This window comes from Dermacentor silvarum, chromosome 4 (genome assembly GCF_013339745.2).
Source record: "Dermacentor silvarum isolate Dsil-2018 chromosome 4, BIME_Dsil_1.4, whole genome shotgun sequence".
Taxonomy (NCBI): domain Eukaryota; kingdom Metazoa; phylum Arthropoda; class Arachnida; order Ixodida; family Ixodidae; genus Dermacentor; species Dermacentor silvarum.
Genome location: NC_051157.2, coordinates 213,755,715 through 213,769,492, shown reverse-complemented (window position 1 = coordinate 213,769,492; position 13,778 = coordinate 213,755,715). Strand labels below are relative to the sequence as shown.

Sequence of the window (13,778 nt, the reverse complement as noted above, 5' to 3'; positions counted from 1 at the left end):
GAAGTGATCGAGCTTTTTTGTGGTGTGCACAGGGGAGACGTCATGCTGGAAGAGGAAGTCATGCGGCTGGAAAGCACCATTTGCAGCATGAGGGAGCGCAATTTGTTCGATGACATCGCAGTATTTGTCGGCCGTGAATTTTCCTTCTAAGCTGACGAGAGGCCCGAGGGCATCCTTTGTCATGCAGCCCCACACGCTTACGACTGTCTATTCCATTAAGTGTATTGAGCGGCCTCTGCGTTAGTTTTGCAATGGCGCGTTGTCTGTACTTCCCTTGCCACAGTTCAACAATACGCTGCCTTTCATCGTATGACACTCGAGCCATCGTGGATTAGTGGCGAACGAAGTGCACACTTAACCTTTTCTGAAGCGGGCAGTGCTTTATGTATCAAGAAGGCGAACAAAAGACATCAGCGTCATTGCTGCTGGTGTGCAGGGTGACATTTGTTTGATTATAGATCAATCCCGCGACTTTCCTTCCAGCTGGAAGGAAAGTGGCTGCTTTCAAGTACGAACCACGCGAGCTGCTTTTTCGCGACGATCCGAAGCGCGGCACCAGACGGTGTGCCCACGTTTAGTCCCACCTGCGCTGCGGTATTGATAAGTGGGGATGCTTTCCCGCTTCGGGTGCCTTCTTGACAACACTTCAAAGCACTATAATAGGTAGTGACTGCCTTTGAAGGCGTCCGGCATGGTAGGCTATATTGCTCGATACCGCAGTGCCGAACGCGTACGCAACGGAGCCCGGTGTCAGCCTTCACACGTACCCGAAGGCCAAGAAGGTGCGTGTAGCTTGGATTGCGAAACTTAGAACTGGCCAGCAGCCATCTGCTACAACTCAGGTGTGTAGCAAGCACTTCGGCGAGGAAGATTTCTGCTACGGCATTGGGGCTGCGATGTTCGGTGAGTAGCAGAAAGCGCGCTCTGAGAAGCTCGCTCGCGCGCGCTCCCCGGGTAATGTCATGAAGATTTGGTCTATGAACTTGTTGATGCTATATATACTGAAATGTTCACCAGAATGGAAAGGGAACGGTAAGAAGCACATTATAAAAAAGCATGGCATATGCTCGTGTTTGTTTTAGCACCGAACAATGAATGTACAAGATTAACAAAAAGAAGCAGCGGGAAATTCCTCGCTGAGAAGACCGATAAGCACACAGTGCGACGCAGCTTGAGAAATGACGATAATGAAACATCCACAACAAACATTTAGAAGAAAAGAAAAAAAAAGATTGAATCGCCGCGATGGCACATGACGTACGAGTCGCCGTATAGCGTCGAAGTCCCTAGTTATAACGAAATTATTTTTGAACAGCTCCGATAGCGTCCAAGCAAACATGGTTGCTTGTGTACTGTCAAATGTTCATATGCTGCGGCCTAAAGCTCACGTCACGGTGCGAAAACGCGTTCGCAGCGAAAGCGAGACATTGTGCGCGGACATGCATGCAGACGCGCGCGCAGTCGGTTTCTGCGAACCCGTGCGATCGCTGCATTGAGGCTTCATTCTGTTAAGCTCCATTTGGTTATACTGACAGCACACTATAAGAACATATTTCACATAGTCTGCTCTCAGTGATTGCCAACCTTTCACACAAGAAGCTGTTTCGGTGGACTTCATCGCGTCGACCGCGTGCAATGGACGTCCACTGTACGTGTTCGGTAAAGAGATATCGCCTGTATACTATTCTGCACTTTCGGTTTGCCCAAGATTTTTGAGTATTTTGACAGTAACAAACTTCCCTCGTTTGGAGAGTACTTACAGAAATGGCCAGGAGGGCTCCCGCATGGTGTTTTTATTGAGCGCCGACAGCCAAACCTATCAGGAGCGCGCCGCGTTATCCCTCATACTATACGCAAGCGAGGCGTTTCCGCCAGATGGTGACTCCGTGACTCCTTGCCCCCAATATGGCTGCCGCTCTTGTATATATTGTAAATACATCTTTATCTGTGACTTCCGCATCGTAACAAATTGGGGGAGGGGCGGGGTAACCATGAGAGAGAGCAACGGAGCTCCGCAGTGGTCGTCACCTCGGACTGGACAACATGACGGAAGAAACAGGTCCGGACCCGAAATGGCGCTGCACATCAACGTCTACAACCCCGACGGTTACCCTGGCTCAGCGGCGGGATCCAGGAACGTTCTGCGGCACCGACCACTTTGACGTAGAAGACTGGATCGCCACGTTAATACGTGTAAGTGCCCACAACAAATGGGATCCGACGATTATGCTGGCTAACTTGGTTTTCTACCTACAAGGCACGGCGAAGGTGTGGTATGATAACCACGAGGAAGAGCATAACGACTGGGACACGTGCAAACAGAAGCTGGTGGACTTCGTCCCGCCGCTAAGAAAGAACTATTGACCCGCGTCCAAATGTCCACAGAATCATACGCCTCTTACATCCGGGACGTGCTGGCTCTGTGCCGTAAGGCCGACCGCGATATGGCTGAGTCAGACAAGGGCCGGTATTTTGTAGCGATGCCTTTCCGATGCTAATGCCTTTTCGCGCTTGGTCAGTGGTCAGAGCGACGGTCCGCTCACGTTATCAACGGGATCAGCCGGCCTTGAGCGGTGGATGATAAGACTGGTATAGAATAAAGCATAACGCATATAGCTACAAAATACCGGCCCTGTTTTGCCTGCCAGCGTATCGGTCATGTTGCTCGCGGCCATTGTAATAATAACCGCACTGACTCTTCTCCTCGAAGACCGCCATTCGCCAATTATTATCACCCCGAACAGTGCCAGCGTCGTTATCACTGCAGAGTGCCTTGTTAGGACACGTCAGGGCAAACAAGATGAAGTAGCGGGGTTGGATTGCCGCAGTGAGGGTGGATTGCTGCAGTGATGGTAGACGTCCCAAACGGGGAGGAACATGGTTTTCCGCATTCCACGCATGCTCCCCTTGCACCCACGTGACGGACATGTCTGTTCAGGATGACGAGCGTGACGGTTCGGTACGCCATGTCCCATGCTTTGGCATTCGTTCATTTCGCGGCCGCGCAAAGTGAATCGTAACATTGTCAAAACGCGGAGTGAGGAAGCGTGAGAGCAGCAGCAACGAATTGACCATGCTGCCTCTCGCTTCAACATGGAGGAAGCGGCGAAAACACAGCTAGCGCACAGCAGAATCTGTCCCCGTTGCAGATCGCTTTCAAGACATAGGGCCTGCGCGCGTGGCCGCGTCACGCAGCAGCCGGAGTAGAACGGTGCCTTGCGCGCAAGGGAAGACGGCGCGCTTCCTCCCCACGTTCCTCCCTTGCGCGCACGAGATTGAGCCGCCATCGTCGGCTCACCCTCGCTTTCACTCACACATACGGCATACGGAGCGCGGTGATGATGCTATCGCCCTTGGACTTTATACAGAACATCAGGGTGGCAGAAATGAGCCTGGAGTGTCCGCATAAATGCTATCGCAATAATAACCTTTATATAACCTCCATTTTCGGGCGGTTCTAGCCACCCATGGATCCGAGCAGCCACCCTAACAGTTCGAAAAAGAGTTACCTCTGGCTGATCGTCTTTGTTTTGGCTAGTTTTGGCATATATGATCGCTATACCTTCGCACTCACGGGACAATTGAGCGCTGTCGGCTGTATGCACAGAGGAAAGAAAAAGTTAACAGTTAGTTAAGAGTTAAGAGCATCGTGCAACGCGATTGAAGCCAAACCTGTCGGTCCAACACGTGATCGCTTGTCAAAGCGCGCAGTTGGTTTTAGTGTTCCTGCCCTGCAGGCCGAGCCATGGCAGGGCAGCCGAACAAGCGCGCACCGAATAAAACTTACTGGCATCTCAGCAAATCTTGATTCTTGCTCCGTGATGTCGACGTAAGAGGTCACTTGTTGGGCCGCCGATGAGCAAAGGGCTGGCTTCACAGAGCGTTCACTAGTTGGGTTACTTGCCAAGGCTGGCTGCGTGACCTAGTGTTCTCTCTCCTAACTTTTCCCGTCCTCCTTGGCCGTATGCTTCGACGCGTACAGTTCCGAATCTCGCGAAATATTTTGAAAGTAGAACTATCTGCGAAAGCGATAGCCCGAAACTACCGCCCAGGATCAATTTTCTACCGCTTTCTTCAGCCGGTGCGAAATTTCGAGGATGTATACCAATGTTTTGTTTTTGCTTATTTAGTCTACTTTTTGATCGGTCCGGCTATCCCGGCGTCAGTGCCAATGCTCAGTAATAGAGTGTGCTAGACATATTCTAGTACACTCTACTCAGTAACTACGATTTTACGAAATGATGTCCGAGCGAGAGCTGGCCGCACGGCAGTGCGCGATAAATAACGCGGCGTATCAGGAAGCTACAATGCAGCTGACGACGGAGTGGACGTGAATCAAGGTTCTACTGTGGTGCCGGTACTTCTAACGACTGACTGTTTATTCAGGACAAAATTTTCTTCCTCCATGGATGAAGATATATGTATTAATAAGTCTAAAAATGTCAGGGTCGTCCGGATGGATCGAAAGGAGAGAAGTGAAACTGAAATCGACGATCGTTGCTGACTGCGGCCGACAGCAGCCGATAGTAGTCGCCTCGCGGATAAGACGGCGACGCACAGCTGAGCGCGTCACGTGACGTCCAAGGACGGCGTCGTCGGTAAACAGCGGTGTCGGAATCGTCCGACCTGCGGCGTTTTCCCGTCGTAAACGTGCACCCCACACCGCTGCGTGCTCCTCGAGCTCCGAGCCATTCGGTGAGCGACAGCAAGCTCTCCTCGCGCCCTTGTTCGCGTGCCGCCGGTATCGCTTGTTGCCGGCCGCGTGCGCCCTGTGCTTCACGACCGCAGATGATGGTGCCCAAACATGTCGTCACTGCGCTGCAGTCCGACGACTGCCACAAGGCCTGAGCGCGCAGCTCTGAACGCTACGATTACATGGCGTGACAGCGATGCACTGTCACTCGCAGTTAACGGCAGCCAATTGCTTGCAAGGCTCAAGGGCCTTCGATTTGCTGTAATGCAGAGGGGTGCCACTTATCGCCAGTTGCGATGCCGGGTCGCTAACGCGCAGTGTTGTCATGCACGGTGAGCGATAGCGCTCCACGCGTCAGCGTACAGACGTAGTCTAAACTGCAGCGTAGAAACGTCTCTAAATGCTGTGTCGGCCTGATAGGTGTGTTTCTTATGAACGGACACGTGCGGCAAGCGCTCAGGTGAGTCGCACGTTTATTGCGTACGCACTGACGGAGTCAACGCTGGGCGAAATAATGAACGCTGTTTTTCTCTCGTCAAACTGCCGTTGATTTAACCATTGTTGCGCTTATTGTTGAACGTTGTGATGCAATAAACGGCGCTTGGTATTAGTACCATTGTGAATTTTAATTAGCCAAGTGGGAGCTATTTGTTGCCCTTTGTTTTATTAGCGGAAAGCTGCCGTTGTCGTACGCGCGGGTCAGGCCGGCCGCGGTGATTATCATAATCTCTAGACATTGTCGTTTTTGTTATTTGTCGCCTCACTTTCGAAGAGCAGTGTTCGCTTATTGACAGTGTAGTCAGTGCTAACGGTCGTGCAAGAAAATTGTTATTGAGCATCTGGTCGTGAGTGCTTTCATGAGATTTCTGCAATTTACCGCCACCAGCAACCTATAGTCTGCTGGTGGTTGCAAATTGCAGAAATTCTGCTGCTTTTAAACGAGAACTTTTTCATATAGGCAATATTGGTGCAATGTTCTTGCGAAGTTCAGCTACAGTGTAACAACGGTATTGTTCTATGCAGAATTCATGCTTCCATAAAGCACAACCGATTTAGCACTATTCTATCATGTTCTTTCAGCAGTTTGTGTTGTCAGGTTCCTTCGTGATAACTGCAGGTGCACTTGGTCTTGTGCAGCATTTGTAGACTTACTTGCTGCATCCATTTTCCCAAGTTCATACTAACCGGTTCGCACATCCATGTACAAGTATGCATGTTCTAGAAGGGCAGTCAACTGTGCTTGTGGGTGCATAATTAACAGTTTGCAACAGTGATCTGCACATGAGCAAGAAAGATATTTTCCAACCAAAGGTGCTAAAGAATGGCAAATTTTGCCGTGAGGTCATGGTGGGCATATCTTGCTGTTACTATTTTTTGGATGAAACCCGAACGTCCTAGCAAATTTTCTTCCAGGCTATGTCAGCAATACTCGGCCGAATGTGAAACTTTCGTCAGGAACAGCCAGCATTTTATTTTCAATTAGCCTAGAATTTACACTGACCGAGCAAAAACACTTGATCTGTGTGCGGACTCCAACTCAGCTGACTGAGAAGCGGTGAAATATCACCGATAGGAATAGCGGGGATATGCATTGTTTTCCAACCAGTTTTTGCAGTCAGCACTGAAGACTGCACACTGTTTTGCAAGTTGTAGATATAGGTTTTATTCATAAAAAAGACAGAGAGGTCGACCTGAGCTGGTGCGCTCCAGTCTGCTACTCTGCACTGGGGAACAGGGAAGGGGAGTGAAAGTAATGTGATGGGTGATAAGAGGAGTGGTGAGTGCTTATGTACATTAGACCATGGTCCTATTAGAGCCGCTCGTCTAGTTTCGTGTCTTCAACCACGCTTTAGTTGCCCGCGTTGAAGTTGCAGTGTCAGGACATGGGCCGAGAATGGCGTCCTCTGACACAGTGGCTGCCTGCCAACGCTGGCTGGGGAATTTCCCAATGTCCTTCGCTCCAACATATATGCTGGGCAATTGCACAATATGTGTTCCGCCGTTTCAGGTGTCTGGCAATGTTCACAATCAGGGCTGTTTGACTGGTTGATGAGGTGTGCGTAGCAATGGGTGAAAACAACGCCCAGTCGAATCCTGCGTAGCAATGACGTTTTGCTCCGCGTAACCTTCGGGGGCAAGCAGAATTTACCACGTGGGTTGATCATATGTAGGCCTCTGTGGCTAATGTCAGCGTGGGCTCTGTGTGCCATTGTAAGGTCCTGCAAGTTGTAAATTATGTGGGTACTGCACCAAGAAAACAGGGCATGGCTAGACGACACAGTTGCCGGCTAACAAACATTTGGAACAATATGTCTACACAAGGGGAATATATGCACAAATGGTGACAAATTTATCATATGCACGAGAGGAAAACAACATGACAAGGTAATAGGCTAGCTGTAGCACAGTAGCCTACTTAAACCATATTCTTGTTCATGGAAATTTATACTTCTGCCACATGGGTGAGGTTAACGTCATTAAGAATCTAGCAAGTTTATTGATGTCATTATATCTTAAGTTGCACATTTTTAATGACATTACACTTGGCAAATGACATTAGCTGCATTGAGTTCAGTAAGTTTGATTGCAAGTTGTAATATTGAAAATCTTACTTAGTAGGCACAAGTTTAACCCTTCGACTGCCAAGTGTTTTTTTTACAACTGCTGCAGAGCCCCTGCCAAGTTTATTTCACGTGTCGGCTCAGGGGACATCTAATGCTACATTGAAGTTGGTGTTTGTCACTATTTTCTCCCATTTCAGTATTTGTGAACTGTACATTAATTCTTTCATTTGTCATAGTGAAGACGGATGGACGGGCCATACTCGTGAGGGCAACAACTGCCCGTCTAATACTCAGTCCTGGCCATCTTTTTTTCCTTTTTTTTTTCTCTTGTTGCCTCAATGGACACTTCATGGTACATAGAAACTTCTTCTCTGTCATCAGTTTCTTCTGATTAATAATTTGTCACGTATTCATGAATATTGTTCGCCATGGCTATCCTGCCATGACAGAGCGACAAAATACTGCGACACTTGTTCCACCGGGCAGTTTGAGATGTAACTTACCAGGTATTTGTGTGCCATAGATGGTATGCTTCGTTTATTTTTGCAGAAGTTTCTTCTGGACAGGCAGGGAGTGCACTGAAAACACAAAACGAGTATACTTGGAAGCGGCAGGGGCTGTGCGATGGTGGGTGCCCGAGTTATCTAGGCAGAGACAGTCAAAGGGTTATGAAATGTCGCTGAAACATAAATATGCATATTTTACGTGGAATTATTTCAGTTTGTGTCAGAAGTGTGTTTTCGTGTTCAGCTGTAACAGCTAACTTGAGATTGAGAGTATGCATTCAATAGCTGGATGAGTCTCGAGAGTGCGGTACTCTGGGAGAGCCATTAAGCTTTAATTCCATAAACATGTCCGTGTGCAGGATGAATACAATAGTGTTGACTGCAAGAACTAAACAACAGAGAAAACTAGCAACTGCAAGAAATGTAGCTTGAATAATACTTATGCAACACTTGTGCTATCCCACCTTATTTGCAGTTTAATGGCAGTAGATGAAAATAATTAATGTTCATAATTTAAGCTCGCCAAGTTAATAACTTGGCAAGTTATAAATCTCCATTTTTTTCTTGTGCCTGAACTTCCAGTGTTGTGGACTACCAGGGAATTTTCATTAAAAAAAAGGCAGGGAAAATGTGTAAAAGTCAGGAATGTGAAAGTGCCAATGTAAGAGACACCCTGTTTAAAAATACCAAAAGAAAAAAGAAAACCAACTGATAGCTTTCAAACATAGGTAATTAATATTTTGCTGAAAATCACATATTTTTGTCCACTACTGTATGTGCCATGTCGAAATATACCCTGTGTCTACACACTGTGGTGGCTCAATGGCTGTGCAGCTAAGCATGATTTGGTAGGTTTTGTTCTTGGTACTGGTGACTATTCTAATGGAGGCGTTATGTGAAAATTTGGAGCACGTCCATCCTTTGGAGATTGGTGACCTTTATGCGATTAGCAATCTTTCTTACCATAGATGTGTAATTGGGTAATATTTTATATGTTATGAGGATTATTATGATGATTATTCTATCCTCATGCCATATCCTTGTGCCAATAGTGAATCACTAAACCTTATGGCACTCCCACTCCCAACCACAATGCTGAGTGATACTGCGACAGAGTATCTTGTTGTAATCACTGGATCCCAGTTTGAACTCTGTAGCAGCTCCACAATGCCTAGTATCCTGGCTGCAACTTTGTTTCAATGGCTATCCATTGAGTGACCATGCTCAGCACAGCGGCGTCTGTTGCAAATGGGGCGCTGTCACTTTGATATTGTAGCAGCTGCACCTCAGTCAAGGCAGCGCCAACGTCGCAGCAGCAGTGGCGAGCTTATGCGCAGGCTCACGCTGCATGCACTCGTGCTAGGGTTCACTGGCGCTTTGGGCCCCTGCTGATGCAGTCATAATAAATCTGTTGTATGGGCCTAACATCCCTTCTCTACACTCTGCTCCATCGAAGGCCCCACCGTGTTGTGACCCGAACGTTTCCTCTACATTTTTGTGGGGCCATGTTCACCGAGCAGCCAAAACAGCCCGCCGAGGGCCAAGACATCATCGACCCCGCGGAAATTGCCTCTGCTCCCATTCGACTGCCGATGTTTTTGAACCAGAGCCTGGCCACCTGGTTCCTTCAGAAGCAATCCTGCTTTTCCATCGCCGGTATTCGCACCCAGCTGTGCAAGTACCACTTGGTAATCTCCGCGCTGTCCCCAGCTGCCATAGAGGTTAATGACATCTTGTCTGGGACGCTTTCCGCTAAACCATATGACGATTTCAAAACCTTACTGCTACAGCGCACGACACAGTCAACACACAGTTTACAACAGTTGTTCTCCATAGAAGAGATCGGAGATCGTCAGCCTTCACAACTCTTTTGGCACTTGCATTTGTTGCTGGGCCCGAGCGTGGCAAACATAGACTATGCACCTCTACGCGAATTGTTCCTGTAGCACCTGCTAAAGAATATACAAATAGTCCTTGCCGATGCCAGTATTGTAAGCCTGCCCAACCTTGTTTCTTTGACCGACAAAGTGGTGGAAGTCACTGCTTCATCACTCTTGGCTCTCACCTCCATTCAAGACCCAATACCTGTGAGCATAGTCATTGTCGAGCTCCTTCGCCCCCCAGTCATCGCTTGACAGCCTCTGCGACTGCCTTGAGCGCATCGTCTTTGTAGCAGAACATCGGTGCTCTTTGCCTTTCACAATCGTCGACGGCGCATGGGCATTTCTCACTGCACACCTGCTTCTCGTGCACGTTCCCCTACTCCACCAGGAGTGTGCTGGTACCATAGCCATTTCAGAGAGGATGAACGCCACTGCCTGCGAAACCGTCTGGCCGACCTCTAGAGGTGACGAGTTGTCCTGCCCAAGGTGCAAGTCGCCTGTTCTATGTCCGCGACCGTGCCACAGGTCAGCAGTCCCTCGTCGACACGGGCGCTGAAGTCAGTATCGTCCCAGCGCAGCACACGGATTGTAAACAGCCACCAACTTCCTACCTTCAGGTGGTAAACGGCACACGAATTTCTGCCTACAAACAGCGATCGCTCATCTTGAACTTGAGCTTACACCGAGCTTCCCATTGGGTATTTCGTGTTGCCAGCATCTGCCATGCAATCATTGGAGCTGACTTCCTGACAAGTCATGGCCTCCTGGTCGATATCAGTCATCAGTGGCTTCTCGATAGTGTGACTTACATGTCAGTCGCAGGTGTAGCCTCTACTCATGTGCCTCTCGTTGCACGACTGACCACTGTCCCTGATGGTCCTTTTGCCGTACTGCCTCGAGAATTTCCGAGTCTCACGCGACCACCTAATTGGACTCTGTAATTGGAATCTGTACAACACGATGTATGTCGATGTACGACTTAAGGCTCCATACCCTTTGTGTCACCTTGGCACATTCCTTCTGGGGGATTGGCCAAGAATGGGCACCTAACAATATCACATATGCAGTGCTGAAGTTGTGTACTAGGCCTGACAGCAGCCAGCAATACCTAGTGTTCCAAGCTAGTAGACAACTTGGGGGTATGTGAAAGAGGCTCGATAAATGGGGTGAAGCTCCCAAGGAATACTAATCCGACTAAAACACTCGTATGCTGAACTTTGAGTTCAAGAACCCCACGTGATCAGGATTAACCCAGAGCTGTGGAGTACTGTCTCTGATAATTCCTGTATTGCTTTGGCAGTCCATTGTGCAATGTGGGGGTGCCAGCCATTTGTTTAATCAACATGCATTACCTTTAAATCCTTACTTCAGCTATTGCAATACATGTTCATATTTTTTTTACCCTCCTGCTTGGTCTTCAGACTGCAGTATGTACTAAATAAATTAAATAAACATGAGGGAGGCTTTTGAAGTGAATTGCACAAGCGTGACATTGTACTTTTTGAAAAAGAGATTTCGTATGTGAACGAATGATAGCAGGTGCATGTGTTCATAGGTTGTTATTGTTCCAATTGTTTTATTTTTCTGCTTTGGTTGGGGGTGTTGACCAGTATATTGTTGTCACTGTGATAAAATTATCATGTTTTAGCTGACGCTGTGTTGTTACAGGAGCACATACACAAAAATTTTGAATCTTGTGTTTTCTGCTGTATTAAGTAGCTAATGACCCAGTTATTACGTCACTAAAGTTCATTTGCTTCAGCACACGATGGTTAATTATTTAGAGTCTCATTTATAACGACCAGTCCAAGTTTCGATTTCAGAGAGCAATGAGAGAACGAGCAGGCACAGTAGGTTTGTAAACACAGCTGGTCACGTGATCGCATAAAAGTGGGATGCGAATGCCGGCGCGCCAGGTTCATTATTGTTTGTTTTTTTCCATCTACACCCACACATGCCCTGCGATGTCCTCTTCAATGTGCTTATTTCATTGTCCCGTGGCGACAGTTTCCTGCAGGCAGGAGTCACTGCTATACTAGACGTGGCCGATCACTTTTAGGCATAGGTATCTTCAAACCAACTGCCTTTTCATGTGGCAACCCTGCTGGAACAACGATCTTGCTTGCAGTAGCTGCTGATAGGCGGCGACACGTCCATGCTAGCGCCGTCTTGACAACGAAACATCCCTGTAGATGAAGGCAAATTCGCATTTCTTTGCCTTAAAAACCAGACTTGTAAGAGCACCCTGTGTTATAATGAACCACCGGACAATAAAATGCAATCTTTCTGCAAAATTTTAGTAAGGCAAGGCGGACTTAATCATAAGATAAATTTTTTTTTGCACGCTCGAAGTGAGGTGTGCTAATGTGGCTGCTCTTCAGAGGTGTCCACTTCTTGCGTGTGGTGGTGCACTCGAACTCGGTCCACTTCTGCTGCCGAGGGCCATCGCGGGAAATCTATGCACGAATATATACCCAGCCCTGAATGTGTCGGGCAGAAGTCAACGACTTAGTATGCAACCGACATCGTGCCGTACTCGCGTTTCATGCATGGTCAATGCAGCCCAGTCAATGCAGATAGTGCGGGAAATCCCAACGGGCACAACAAAGACTGTTTCAGTGACACGTCGCACTACGACTAGCAACCAAGGAAGAGTGGGAGTGCGGCAATGAAGGGCTAGGTTGTGGGACGAGCAAGAGCACATACAAGGAGCATGGTAGCCAACACAAACTTGTGACGTAGCGCTGTCGTTATGCTCTGGGATGTTTACAAACCAACCTTGTTGATAATAATGCTGCGAGGTGTTGTGCTTTGTGGTCTTCTGCGCGCACATACTTTAAAACATCTTTTAAATATGTTTTAAGCTACATTCGCCGTTGATATTTTGTGTATGCTGTGTACATGTGCAGAGAAATCGATCTCGCAAGTTATCTCGACTTCAAAATTCTGTCAGTACTCCTTTAAGCTGTCCTCTCGTCATCGTGCTTTTATTTATCTTTTTCCACAAGATTGACCTTATTCTGCCTCTCAAATCCGAACAAGTTAGTTGTTAGTTTGCACATCACCCCACATGGTCATCTTCCCTAACTCAGTCTCTCATTAGAACTCTGCAGTGCAACTGGCCTTCGCACTACTTGGCCTTGAGACACGAGCTTTTATATGGACACGTGTACTTGTTTATCCTTTTCTGGCGACCGTTCTTTGTCAGCTAAAATCTGTTACGAAGCTATTGCTCGGTGCAAGATGCACCTTTATGTTTCGGAACTTTCTTGAATGTTGTCGCTGCTTCTACAACAAAAGAATCTTGTGTAATCAAATTCCATGCAGGGAACGATTAGTGGTCTGCATTCTGGAATGCACCAGGGCACCAGTGATTATACTGGAATGCATGACGAGTCATGTATAAATAGCTGATGAACTTGACTTGCAGACAGATTTCAACGACCGACAACTGTGCTCGCTGCTATTTTTGGCTTGAATGTTACTTGCCTTTTCTGGGCACAAGTTCATGCAATAAATAGTTAGTTTCATGACATGCAGTTGTGCCACTCTGTTTCTTCACCGTCACTACAATGTGACAATACTTCCCCTGCAGGAGCAATGTCGGGGGTGCGGGTGTGCGGTTGCCTGAACTGGAGTGTCCACTGCCAGGAGGTGCAGCCCTGCGACCACCGGCACCTGGCCCCAGCAGAGGACGACCCCTTCTTCCGGGACGGGGTTGTCTGTGCAAAGCTTGCACTGCAGGGCATTACCAAGGTCAGCATGCCCATGGGTACAGCGGGACAACGGAAACACTAAAGGGTTCTGAGCTGGGCCAGTGGGTTTAGGTTCGTTATGGCCAAATAGCACAGACAACGGGGTGGCTGAAACAGACAGCACAAAGCATTGACTACTGACCAATCTTTTTTTCACACGAAAGTCTTATTTATTTACAGATACTGCAATCCGCAAAGGGATTTTAGCAGGGTGGAAGTACAATATATCAGCGTACAAATGCAGGCAACAAAACAAAGCAATACGGAGTACATTGCCTATACAAACAACATCGGTTTAAATAAACGTGGCAAAAAGAAATGAACGAGGTCACATTTGATCTTGAAGCCTAATCAACAGATGTTAGCAGCAAATAAAG

General features: G+C 47.8%; 1 protein-coding gene across 3 annotated transcripts in view; it reads left to right on the top strand.

Moving 5' to 3' along the window:
* The first annotated feature begins 4,545 nt into the window (after positions 1 to 4,545).
* The window catches only part of LOC119450935 (uncharacterized), a 118,331-nt gene continuing 109,098 nt past the window's right edge, over positions 4,546 to 13,778 (top strand). For 2 of the 3 annotated variants that reach the window (XR_007466611.1, XM_037714399.2), the window contains exons 1-2: positions 4,546 to 4,695; positions 13,242 to 13,402. Coding sequence is in view for 2 of the 3 variants with exons in the window: in XM_037714399.2 (XP_037570327.1) it covers positions 13,247 to 13,402 (156 nt within the window). In the remaining variant the exon portion in view is untranslated. Of the gene's footprint in view, positions 4,696 to 7,806; positions 7,885 to 13,241; positions 13,403 to 13,778 lie in introns of all 3 variants that reach the window. The other variant, XM_049666354.1, reaches the window with a different exon arrangement.